Source organism: Macrobrachium rosenbergii, chromosome 22, assembly GCF_040412425.1.
Source record: "Macrobrachium rosenbergii isolate ZJJX-2024 chromosome 22, ASM4041242v1, whole genome shotgun sequence".
Taxonomy (NCBI): domain Eukaryota; kingdom Metazoa; phylum Arthropoda; class Malacostraca; order Decapoda; family Palaemonidae; genus Macrobrachium; species Macrobrachium rosenbergii.
The window spans coordinates 19,822,832-19,836,386 of NC_089762.1; the positions used below are offsets into that span (position 1 = coordinate 19,822,832).

The 13,555-nt window shown below is 38.4% G+C and overlaps 1 protein-coding gene across 7 annotated transcripts in view; it reads right to left on the reverse strand.

Annotated features, from left to right (window-relative positions):
- The window catches only part of LOC136850611 (GDP-D-glucose phosphorylase 1-like), a 243,843-nt gene extending 231,793 nt beyond the window's left edge, over nt 1-12,050 (reverse strand). Inside the window, exons 1-3 of one of the 7 annotated variants that reach the window (XR_010856667.1) lie at nt 11,521-11,812; nt 5,951-6,024; nt 566-653 (exon numbers count right to left, since the gene is read on the reverse strand). Coding sequence is in view for 3 of the 7 variants with exons in the window: in XM_067124301.1 (XP_066980402.1) it covers nt 566-653; nt 5,951-5,997 (135 nt within the window). In the remaining 4 variants the exon portion in view is untranslated. Of the gene's footprint in view, nt 1-565; nt 654-5,950; nt 6,025-11,520; nt 11,896-11,998 lie in introns of those variants that run through there. The other 6 variants (XM_067124295.1, XM_067124294.1, XM_067124293.1 and 3 more) reach the window with 6 other exon arrangements.
- Between the last annotated feature and the right edge of the window lie 1,505 nt (nt 12,051-13,555).

Below are 13,555 nucleotides of genomic sequence, written 5' to 3' on the forward strand. Positions count from 1 at the left end.
TATCCTTTGCTACTTCTGCCTTACAATGCTCAGCTTCACTTCAAGAGGCAAACTCTTGTGCATCTTGGGTTTAATGGCCTTATCACACTTGAATACAATCTCAACAGTACACTGAACAGCCCAAAGTTCCAAAGAATGATTTCAATGTGATATCCACAATGTCTCAACATGGAATTGAAAAAGTCTGGATTATAGTCAGGCACCTTTACTATGATTACCAAATACTGACTCACAAGCAGTCAAGAATCAGATGGCTCATCTGTGTGTAAGTCATGTACATTATGTTCTGTCTCTGTATTACTCAGTAAATCTTCCAGTCACACCATTGCCATTCTAAATGTATATTTTTAAAAGGTGTAGTTGATCAAGACAATTTATGATTCCAACAAAAAATTATTTTCTCTCATCTTGTATCACATACATAAAAAATCTTATATCAAATGATAGTTCATATAGACAAATGTGGAAATTACCCAACAACAGAACAATGCAAATTCAGTTAACTGTTACATTTTTATGTTGACACTTATACAGAAGGAAGATTGATGACATGGTTACCACTTACCAAAACTGCTTGTTTTTCGCCAACTGAACTCAAAGGTATGTCTAGATGACCCTGTATCCGGTGTTCTCGGTTTGCTGTTGTCTCACCACTAGAAAAATACAAAAGTGAGATAAATGAATAACAAATACAGACAACTTCCAGTTAAAAACTAAACATTTTAAAGCAATTTTCAAGTGCTATAATTAACACACTACAGTATATTTGTCCACAGCAAACCCATCAATCATACTAAGCCCACACTGAAGTCATAATCTCCAAAGACAAAGTATACCTTAGTTTAACCAGACCACTGAGCTGATTAACAGCTCTCCTAGGGCTGGCCCAAAGGATTAGATTTACTTTACGTGGGTAAGAACCAATTGGTTACCTAGCAACGGGACCTACAGCTTATTGTGGAATCTAAACCACATTATAGCGAGAAATGAATTTCCATCACCAGAAATAAATTCCTCTAATTCTTCATTGGCCGGTCAGAGAATCGAATGCGGGGCCAGCAGAGTGCTAGCTGAGAATGGTACCCACCCGTCCGATGAGGAACCTTCTCTCAAATCCAATCTTAAGTCTTTAAGACAACAGAAGAGTTATGAGTGGCTATCCACACATGTGCAACTGTGAACCATCAGCTGGAAGAGACTACCCAGCTTATTCTATTGCATCTCTTGTGACTGTGAACACTGTTGAGTCACCTGAGCTTTGCTTTGACAACCCAAATGTTTATTCCATTTTCATCCCCCTTTTTCATTCATTCTTTTCATTCACTTTCACCTCATCTCTTTTCATTCACTTTCACCTCATCTAACTAAATGATTTTCTTATCTTTAATCTTTAAAATAATGAGTGAATACAGTATTTGTAATTACAGGTACTTGGATTGTTCATAGTCAGTGTCCTGTAACAGTGTCCTGTAAGTATCACTGTTTAAATATTCAGAATTTACTGAATCTTCCATTCTTAACTCTGGGTGGTACAAATTCAATAATTGTACTTATATCAATGTCAATTCTTAAGTAAAATTCACAGAATTCTGGTACTTTAGTATCCATTTGTTCATTTACTACAGCATGAACTGGTCAGGAGCTAACAGCAAGGGCTAAGCTGCTGATTTACCTTTTGTATAAGGGGTGATAATTTTATTTTTAATGCTAATTGCCTGATAAGGGCAACTGCTTGTATGGAGATTACCTAAAAACTGCCTTACTCTCAAAGGTTTATACAAAGGTGTCTAGGGGTAACCCACTCCTGAAGGATGAGAAATTCACCAAGCAGCTGTAGAAAAAAGGACAGTTGGTGTTGGCAGACCCTCCAAACCAATGCAAATAGATAGTGGGTCATGAGAGGGATGAGGGGAGAGTGAGAAGGAAAGCATGTTCCCTGCTGCTGACAACTGCCCCATGAAGTCTTGTCTTCTAAGATCAGGCTTCCAGATTCAGCGGTATGAGAAGAAAAAGATCAAGCACTGATGAAGTAACCTCAAGCAGGAAGTTAATGGTAAAGAAAATGTTGAGAAGTAAAAAAAAAATACTTTTTGTGTGAAAAGTGTGAACAACATAAAGCAAATAAACAACCACTTCTTCAAGAGAAGAAAAGACATTTACTCAGATGTGTATGAACCTCAGTAGGAGCAATGTTTGCTTGAGAGATATGATGGTAACAAACCCCATCAAGTTGGAAACATAGTCTAAATTGGCAAGGGATTGTTGTAAACAGAGCATATAGAAGCAAACCCATAGCCACTTGAGGGACAGCTGATGGGGGGCAGAAAATTCCCTAATCTGTAGACCAGGAAACTGGCATTCCCAAAAGTGGCACTAGGTCCCAAGGAGATGCCCTCATCACTTTTCTGCGGCCTTCTAGCTCATAAACATGACTTTTATGACCTAGTGACACTGCCTTCCAACTTGGCCTGCTACAGTGTACAGTAATAGAGTGTTATGGTGAATGATAGACCTGGACACAGCAAGATCTGAGATGGTACTAACCACAGGACCATGGTCATGATTGTGGCTGACCAGTAATCATTCACTATCATGTCCCAGGACATACCTAGACAACCTTATATAACTAGCTGGGCATGAGCAGACTCATATATGGGTGATTGTTCACAAGCACACTTACCACCAAATTCATCTCCAACCCACCGTCATCTACTTCTGCAATCGATATACAGTAAGAATCGACTATTGTATCCAAAGAAGACCAAGTAGGCAACTGGGCACAAGCAGACTCATCCCCGTAGGAAGGGTCCAACTACTCACCCACAGTCAGATATATACTAAACAAGTTGCAGTGAACATCATCGCTCTATAGAAGGATAGCAAAGTCTGTGTGAAGATTTCCAAACCTTCTTACAGAAGGTTGCCTTTTGGACCTTCTTTCTGTGCTTCTTCGACTTTTCGTGACCAGAGACACTTCCAACCTCTCCGACAACCACCACTGACAGAGGTAAAGCAGGCATTCCCAAAGGGACATGAGTTGTAAAAGGTTATGCCAAAGCAGCAACAACAGGAACCAAATGAAAAATGAGAGCAACATGGACAGCAGCAAAGCGATTTTGCACAGAGACTACTGTCAAACAAGAAGTGTCCACCCATACCCAAGGCAAGAAGCTCCAAGTTCTTGAGGAAGATAAAGAGGGATGAATCCCTCATTAACCCTAGAGAAATCACTGTGCCTTCAGCATTTAGTTTCATGAGAGTGCCTTTGCTTTCCAATACCAGACCAAACAGCCCATGGGTCACTATTTGAAGGGTTGTTGGTTACAGCAGGCACAACCATGGCACTATCCAACATCCAATTCTGGAAGCATCCATGATAATTCCCATCCTGACCAAACTTTCTCTCAGACTGAACCAGGGAGAGCACCCAAGAACAGTGCAAGTGGCAACATGTATGAGAGATCTGTCAGGAGCAGGTGCAAGCCAAAGGCATAGTCCAGGGTCAGGCCTGTTCCTCCTGTAATACCAAAGGTATCCCAAGTGCTAGTAACTGATTAGTGGAGTGACCAATACTAAGCACAGCATGGGCCTCTTAATGGACTTTATTGACAATACCCATTACCAGAAAATCCTCCCAGAAAGGAGTAATGTAGAATGGAGAGCAACAAGGATCAGTTAAACTTACTACTTCTCAAGATAATCAGGGCAGACAGGGAGCAAGACTAATGTTCCTTCTATGGGAGAAGAAACACTCAGGACACTCCAGGTGGGTCCCCCAAGAGGAGACTCCCAACCATCTCCAGCCCATAAGCAAGGACAGGCAGACAAGGCAGGAAGGGCAGAAGAGAAGAATCAGTGTTGCAAAAGTTAAGTCCTGGAAGACAACATATGAAGCAACTGAAGGTCTAAGCAGCAATCAGGACTCTGACAGAAGAGATCATGGCTGAAGTCTGTCTTCAGGGAGAACTACCAGTCTGCTCATGGCTGACTGGAGAAAACTCCAGGAATAACCTAGAAACTGCAGTACAAAACCATTGGTCAAAACAAGGGCAGACTGTGTACATGTCCACAGTCACAACCCCAAAAGTCAGACAAAGAAAGCATAAGCTCCTCTGCTCTCTGAACACATTTTGAGCACATGCTGGAACTGGAGAGGGTTATATGCAGAGTCCTTCAGAAGACCAAAACAATGACCGGGCTTAAGCTTGTGTCTGAAAAAGGACAAGGGTGCATGCATACTTCCAGATCTCCACCAACACAATCTACCTACATCTCATCACCTCTAAGGAGAGAAAAATGTTAGCCGAGACGGGGCAGTTCAAGACTATGGCCAAGGTCCCGGATGGTCTGAAGACTAGTGAAGGGAGGGAACCAAGTGAACCTCCAACAGAAGTCTCACTGAAGGTTGGTCACAAACTCTTGTGACTAACCCACAGCTTCTCCCGGAGTTTTGATCTCAGTGTAGGGGTCAAGAACTGGCATCTCTTCTACATGACAAATAAATGCTTCAGGGAAGTCACGAAGGATAACACGGAGATGATTCCCAGTGAGAACACAGAGGCAGAACCCATGAGTTTATCTGGACATTTATCAATCAACCCCTGCAAAATAAAAAATTGTAACTTTCATAGCTGATAGTATCTAATATACAAACCAGTCTTGCTGTAAAGATGAGTAAGTATTCTGTGTGAACCACAATATAACACCTACAAAGTGGCTAACCTCTAGACTTAATACAAGAACTTGTCAAAGAAAGTTGCCAGAACAAGAAAAAATGAGATCACTTGTTGTTCAAGTATCCCTAACATATTGAGCAACCACCAACACAATAACAAAAATAATGTAAAGCTTCATAAAACTAAGTTGAATTTCATGACTACTACCACATCAGACATGGAGATGAATTGACTTGGCGCTGGCTGAAGAAAAAGTGACATTAACAGTCAAGTGAGAGGGGGTGAGCTCCTTCCCCCTCATTCACTTGCCATAAAAAAGATGAAAGTTTGTATTTTCACAAAAAAAACTACAATTTCAAGTTAAGAGCTTCAAACACCATGCTATACAAATAATAAGTCCAACAGGTAAGAAATGTGTTTCCTCTATCATAAACAAATAAAAACAGTAAAAAACGAGCCGAAGTTTCTTCAGCGCAACTGAGCTTTCTGTACAGTGTATAATGCTGTATGAAACTTTCAGCCACAGCCCATGAAACTCTTAGCTGCAGCCCATGAAACTCAGCCATGGTCTGGTGGTGGCCTCAGCCATGGCCCATGAAACTCTTAGCAGCAGGCCATGAAATTCAGCCACATCCCAGTGGTGACCTGTGTTGTTGGTACCTATAGCAGTACCAGAAGTTGAATTATGGCTAATTTTAACCTAAATAAAATAAAAACTACAGAGGGAAGAGGGCTGAAATTTGGTATGTTTGATGATTGTAGGGTGGGTGATCAACATACCAATCTGCAGCCCTCTAGCCTAGGTAGTCTTTATGATCTGAGGGTGGACAGAAAAAGTGCAGACGGACAGACAAAGCCATCACAATAGTTTTCTTTTACAGAAAACTAAAAGTGGATGGCTGATAATCAGGTGGTAAGTGGGTGAACTGGTTTGTATTTTTGTAGAAACAAAGAACAAATGAAGTGAAAATCCAAGGTTATTGCCACAACCAAATGATCAAAAAAGGACAATGCAAAGGATTACAGTTTGTGGTGATTTAATGTTTAAAAATTATTAAAATAAAGATTATAGCAAAATATTTTGGGGCAATAAGACTGAAGATGTTATACATTTATTAGATGTGAAAGGAATGAAGTTTCCTAAACTGGAGGTGCTCAAGGACCCAGATGCATGGTCAGATAGTTGGAGGGGAGGGGGGGATATCTTCTAGGACATGCGGAGATTGCCACTACCAAAGATTAGGTTAAAGTAAATTAAGTGATAGTTTACTTACTGTCGTACAAAAGTAACAGAGAAGACAACTGGCATTGACCTCCGCATTTCTTTGATGATCTCTTGTAAAAAATCCTGAAAAAAAAAAAACTCTTGTGATTACAGCTACATAGAAACTAGGTCTGAACAAGCGTAAGAGTAACAGCATTTCTTCTAAACAAGTTCTAAATATTAAACACACACTTATGGTTTCATTACATAAAAGTAACAACGGCCATAAAATACACTGAGTTACAGCAAGTAAGCCGAGGATTCTTTCTGACACTGTACATAATATATATTTTGCATTCTTACATTTCTGCATTTCATAACACAGTTTTACCAGTTGTTTTATTGTCACCTTTGGCTGAGAAAATTTGAAAAGGAATTCATGAATCACAAACTGTACCGTACTATACTTAATACAGTAGTTGACTAGACTAGCTGTTCAATGCTCCTTGCCTGCAGTACACAAAATTCAGAAAAGAGAGTGAGCCAACTAGTAAATGTCAATCCTGAGTATCTTTATGACACAAATCTAACAATCGGTGCGCACATAACTCTGTATTCACTCTATGCCATGCCCCCATCTTCCATATATACCGTTGTCCTTTTCAACATAAACTATGAGTATAATTTTTTAACAAAAACCCAATACTTTTAGATAGTCTATTAATATCCAGACTTTCAACAGAAGAGGAATAGTTCTCTTTTTCACCTGTCTGAGTGCATCCAAACTATTTCCACTTATCAGAGTGTATCCACATCCTCAAATGCACCTAAGTGTACTGATTATCAAGTGTCTGATGTTCCAAACACATCTATAGCACAATCTCATTTCCCATAATTTTGTCTGTGGTGTTGATCTGAGATTAACTTGCTCTATTCTTCACTTTATAAGTGGGATTTTCATGGTCATCAGTCTTGGACAGTTCTTTGAGTGCCTTCCTTCATCTTCCCCAGCACTCGAAGTTGCATTTTTGTTTGTATTTTTGGTGTAAGAATTTGTTCTGGTTGTTAATGAGTTACAAAGTCTTTTTTTTAACATTTCCTTACATGATAAACTTCCATTCAGTCAGGTGATAAAATTACTTAGTGGTACTGAGGATGGGTTTTTATTGCAATATCTAAAAAACATCCATATCCTTCCAGAGACTTTGAGACTCATTGCTTCCATGGATGTCAAAAGCCTTTTAGCCAATGTCCCTGTTTGTGAAACCATCCATATGATCTTAACAGGGTATACCAAGATGAGACTACCATTAATTTGGACTTTCCTTGACCATGCCTTTAATGAATTGCTGGAGTTATTAACAATGAAGAGCCCCTTCAGGGATCAGAGGCAACATTTATGTCCAAGTTAGTGGTGTGGCAATGACAGCCCCTCCAGTGTCTTATTCACAAACTGTAAATGAGCATCATAGAAGTTTCCTGCCATCCCCCAGTAACTAAAGTTTAAATTAGGTACACTGACAAAACCTTTCTGAGGTAAAGGATAAAGCAGCTCCAATGCAATTAATATGCTTTCATATGATCCTCTCTTATAACCCAAGAACAATGAGAAGGTAACCAGATCACAGGTAAGCTAGTTTTGAGATGGCAATGGTCATACAGGTGTTCCCACAATATAGCCCTAATTGCTACCTGGGTTCACAGATGGAACATCAATTATTAATATGTCTAAAAGACGAGATTGTCATCATGTCTTTGGTGTCACATCTTTGCAGGCAACCTTTGATGCCTCTCCAGTTTACCCGTACAGTATCTGGGCCTAGTTATGAACTGGGACAAGTAGGATTTAGATCTATCCAAGAAAATTGTTTATTTGTGGATGACTCTCAGTGTGTTCACTGCAATAGTCTGGGTTATCCTGGACAGAACTCAGAGCCATCACTTCCTATTTAGTTGTAGCTAAAAGTCATATGCTACCTTATTTCCCTAGAGGGATTAGTGCCTCACTGCTTTCCTGATCTTTCAAACCTTCTCTCGCTACATGTCTGGCAAGGACTTGTTGCCCTGGACAATTCCATTGCAATGGCATCTACACAAGGAAGGAAGCTAAGAGACACCATCCAATTACTGTTTGATAGTGGACAGTTTTTTGGGCATAAAAGCATGATGTTATTTTGATTCCAAGGTTTGTCCCAAACAGAAGGAATCAATCCTCCCTAAAGAGTGGTTGCTTTATTAGGGGCTATACAGAATGTTGTGGAGACTGTATGACACTCTTTAGTGGACCTGTTTGCCACCCATTTAAACAATCGACTTCCAAATTGCAATTCAGCACTCTGAAACCAAGAGGCACTGGGAATCAAAGCCTTCATAGTTCACTTTCTAGAGAAACATGGACATCAACTCAATTTTAAACATGGTTTCTTAAAGGTCTCTTACTGTTGTATGGTTTTACCTAACAGGCCTGTGCTTTTCTGCTTTCCTAATTTGTCTGGTATTGGAAATAATCCATTGTTCAGTCAATGTAACCATAACACTGATAGACTCTCTCTGGCCTCAATAGGTGTGGTTCTCCAGCCTTCTGAGCTGTCTGGTGAGCTATCCCATCATCTTTACTTTTACTGGTTCTAGTAGGAATTAGGCCTCCTCAATTTACACGCTTGGCAGCTATCAAGCAATACCTGATTATCAGACATTTCAACAAAGCAACCAGAGAGATCAATAGCCCAAAAACAGACCCCATGTCAAAACTTAGTTACTCGAAGTGGTGAACAGTCTGCAGCTGGCACAGAACAAGTGGAATTAATATACTTTATACTTCCACTCTGCAAATAGCAAACATTTTGCCTCTTTTTCATCAATCACGGAAGTTATGTGTCTATAATTCAAGGGTACACACTGGCACTTGCACATGTTTTTAAAGTAAGGGTAACAATCTGGTTTCCTCTAGTGATATGGCACCGATATACCAGAACTCTGAGAGAGAGTTCTTTCTAGCTGCTTCAAACCACTCTCCTTATTGAGACTTGTCTCTGGTCCTGAAACATCTTCTCAGTGAAGTTTATAAACCAATAGACAATGCTTCGCTCATATATCTGACTTCTATGACTTTTTCTGCAGCTTTCAATTCTGCTTGCCAAACAAGCAAGTCATATGCCTTGTTGCGTCAAGTAACACATTCCAAGAATTAACTGAGTACTGGCTTGTCCTACAATCCAGGCTCAGTTAAGAAGACACAGACAATGTTCCCCGATCCCTAGGACTTTCCCAAATTTGTAGTTCCCCAGGAAATGGGAAATGAAGACCTTGGCCTAAGCCAGTCATAGCTATGAGGAATAACCTTTTTCACTCTGGTTAAAGAACATATTTTAGAAACTTTTAGTAGCACAAACGAGTCTGGTGCATCCAAACTAATGGTTATGGGTCATGAAATAATGAACACGTTGACCTCTAGCTTTCAAGGGAAACTTGGACATTACTTTGATTTTAAACATAGCTTCTTAGAGGTCTCCTGTTGCTGCAAGGTTTTACCTTAGAGACCATGTTCACAAGTTGCTGGACTGTATTCTATTGGCTCTGTATCAGCTGCAAACCAAGTTTTATCAGCCCCTACAAGGAGATATGACAGCAGGTTCATCTTCCTAATCCTCATAACACATAACCATATTTCCTTGGTAAGTGTTTGATTCTTTTTACACCAGGCCTAATAGTACAAACCATTACCTTACTGACAAGGCACTAGTCTGTTTCATGACCCCTTGTTAATCTTCTGAGCCTCTGAGTACTAATCACCTTCACTCTAAGAGTTCACAAGGTTCCTCAGCTCCAAGTCAAAGTGCTTCGGGGCAACAAGTAATTCTTGCCTACATGGCTCTCCAGGTTATCACAAAGTACTGTAATGGGTTTGTGGTGAAACAAACTGAATTTCTTAAAACCTAAATTCAGTTTTTTAACATAAATGCTATGTAATTACTCAACAGGGAATTCCCTCCTCCCTTCCCCTCCCTATTGTAGCCAGTAGACAACATACAGAATAACCAGTTCCACAACTACGGGTGTTCAACACCTGGATGGACACTCAGACATGCGGAGAGGGGGTCTCGTATTCTGTGGTGTGGCTGGAGAGTGCATTGACAACCGAAAAGGCTTCCACCATAAGATAATGGATTGTAAGTTAAAAAAAAAATAATTTTGTCAAGAAATTATAATTTGCTAACAGGGATTTTCAGTCTTGTTTTATTCAGTAAAATCTTTTATCTTTTAAACTTTTATTATATAATGCCTCTTCCTATACATATAGTACTGAGTGTCACATGAGAATTATTAATGAAAAATGAAAGCAATGATGACACAGGTAAGGATACTTGGGTGAAGTTACTACAGGTAACATCACCACTTATCCTATGATTATCACCATCCACCAAATTGTAGGCACTATATTTCCTGGTAATATGGGCCTACAAAACTACAGTACTTGTTTAGCAAAAGGTTGGCTAATTTACTTTCTAAAGGATATTTACGGCTCAGTTATGTACTGTAAGTGACACCTTAGAGTATGATATATCACTCAAGATTAAATATACCGTACCTTATGAGCCTACACTTTCACAACTCACAAACTTAACACCCAGGTTATTTGCCAGCTGCTGCCATACAGCCACCTTGCTATGAAATGCTGACCAGTTAGAACATGCTCATCTAATGGCTATGCTACTGTCAAAATGAATCTGCTGACGAGTAAAATAATTTAGGCCTATGTACAGTAGCCTACAGTAATCTGACTTGGAACTGGAAGACATTTTAGACTGAAGAATTTTTGTTATAAAGAAAAGATCTGTATTAATTTTTGTAAAAACTTGCAAAGATAATTGCCAACAGCATATGTTTTTCCTATAAGGACTTATAGTTCAAATTTTCTGTCATGATTTTTCATGCAGTGTCAAGAAATAATGGAAAATGTCATATGAATTGAAAAACATGCAAGACCAACATAGCCTAGACTAGGCCTACTCATAATGGCACTTATCATGACCAGCAGGACATGAGGTTTACCATATCAGTAAAATCAACCATGTCTATCCAAAATCGTAAGTACCTAGGCCTATCCTTAGTCAGGAGTAAACTAAGCAAAATAGCCTATACTAGATAATTACCAAGAGGCTAAGCAAAGGCCTGGCACTGCTTATTACTCAAGTTTCCTAAGATAGGCTACTAAAGAAAAGCTACCCTAACAATAAAGAGAGATATGAGACGGCGGTTCATATATCGGGGTTCGAAGATGGACTTTGTAACTTGGGTCAAGAAACTTCTCAGCGGCGACAAAATGATAAAAAAAAGATTGAGACAAAAAAAGCCGGTTTTAATTTGAGTCAATACATTATGAATTCCATCCAAATTCTAAACCCTACGTTATACTATAGCCATAACCCTGGGATAGCTTAGTCGCATAATTTGCAGCACTATGTTACGTCAATTTAAGTCAATTTAGGCCTATGCTAAATTGCCTGTCAAGTCGAATTGGTTTAAGATTACTTTGGGGTAGGCCTACTCGTAACTGGTTTAATAAATCAAGCGGGAAAAGGGTGGATAACCTTCAACGTAATTTGACTTTTAGGTAAATAAATAGGCCTATTTATTTACCGGTAAGGGTATCAATTAAGCACTGAGTAATAGCGTTGGAAGTCAAGCCAGCCGTCGCAACCAGCGGTACCTTTGTAGCTGCACCTCACTTTGCTTCTTAAGTTGTTCGATGCTGTTCACTTAACTTCAGTAATGTTACGTTATAGCAGACAGAACCATTATAGTCTTTCTTTTTTCTTCTTCTTTTCTTCAACGTTTCATTTTCCCATACTTCAGTTAAAATCTCCTTATTTTTTTTATTTGATACCCATTTAAATTAGTTTTTCAACACGTTTCCATTATCTACTTCTTCACTTCAGGCTTATGATTCATGTTTGTAAGAAACGTAGCTTCTCATTACGTCAATCTAGCCTGCGCCCTTTTCCTGTTTATATTAGAAATTTAAAGTTCTTATCTATGTTCTTTGTGGTTTCTACTTAATCCTAATTAATATCATAAGAAAATTCTTTATAATTATGAAAATTAAGTGATAAAATACCTTTTAAACATTTTTCTTCCTTTCCTGTCTTCGGCCTCCAGCTTCTGCAATCAGCTTCAGCAAGTTGAAGTAACTGTACTGAGTCAACATATACATACATACATACATACATACATACATATATATATATATATATATATATACATACATATATATATATATATATATATATATATATACACACATATATATATTCATATATATATGTATATATATATATATATATATATATATATATATATATATATATATATATATATATATATATATATGCATCAAATGTATAAGAAAAGCACAGAACAATGCGATTTTTGTTAATTTGTGTGAAAACAATATACTAGTCTACAGGAAAGAAATATTATAGAATCCAGTTAAAAAGAAAGCTTTACACGCACACACACATTATATATATAATGTGCGTGTGCGTGTGTATGTATGACCAGACACATATAGACTGACGAAAAGTAAACAAGCGGAGATGAAGTTTTTTGTGGTGTATCGCAGGGTTTGTTGACAAGGTATATATATATATATATATATATATATATATATATATATATATATATATATGTGTGTGTGTGTGTGTGTGTGTGTGTGTGTGTATGTGTGTGTGTGTGTGTGTGTGTGTGTGTGTGCTTTCTTTTTTTTAATCACATGTGTGTGTGTGTGCTCTGTATGTTTTGTATTGTAATTTGTACTCGTTCACTGTGTGTTTATTGTTTCGACCTCAGGTCAAAGTCAATTTTTTTTTTAATTGGAACTGCCTGGATCTGTAATAAAGTAGCAGTAACTTTTTCGTTTCTTTGACAGTAGACATATTATATTGTTGTCACACAAATTAACAAAAATCGCACTGTTCTGTGCTTTTCTTATACAGTTTATGCTCTTCTGATTTATCCTCTAATGTGATGACCAACACAAAAATGGTCACAGGACCTACATAGGATTTGATATCCTCGTCCTTAAGTATTGCCGAAGAGTTCTTTGTAAGTGTTTGTTCCCTTGTATTTTTGTTCTTAAACGCTGCATTATCTTCAGAAGATGAGAAATTCCTTTGAAATTATTACTGTAAATGGAAACACAAACCGGGTTCTCTGTGTCTTATTATCTGTTGTTCCTATAAAAATAGAGACCGTTGAAGAAGTGAGGGGAGATAAGAAATGAAGAACGGCAAGACGCCAGGAGTTGACAGGATTGTAAGATATGCTTAGGTGCAGTGATGATAGTGTGATTGAATGGCTGACCAGAGGGGTATGTCAAAAGCCGGGGGAGGGTTCCGAAGGAATGGATGGGAGGAATAATAGTTCAGTTACACAAATGTCTAGGTGATAGCAGTGAATGTTAGAGTTATGGGGACATAACTTTGCCTAGTATACCAGGGAGAGTGTATGGCAAGATTTTGATTGACAAATATAAAAAAAGACAAGGTTTGATACGGGAAGAACAGTGTTTGTTTAGACAAGAAGAATGGGATGTGGATCAAGGGCATGTTATAAAACAGTTATGAAGAAAGTCTAAAAATTAATTAAAAAAGCTGTGTGTGGAATACAGGAATAA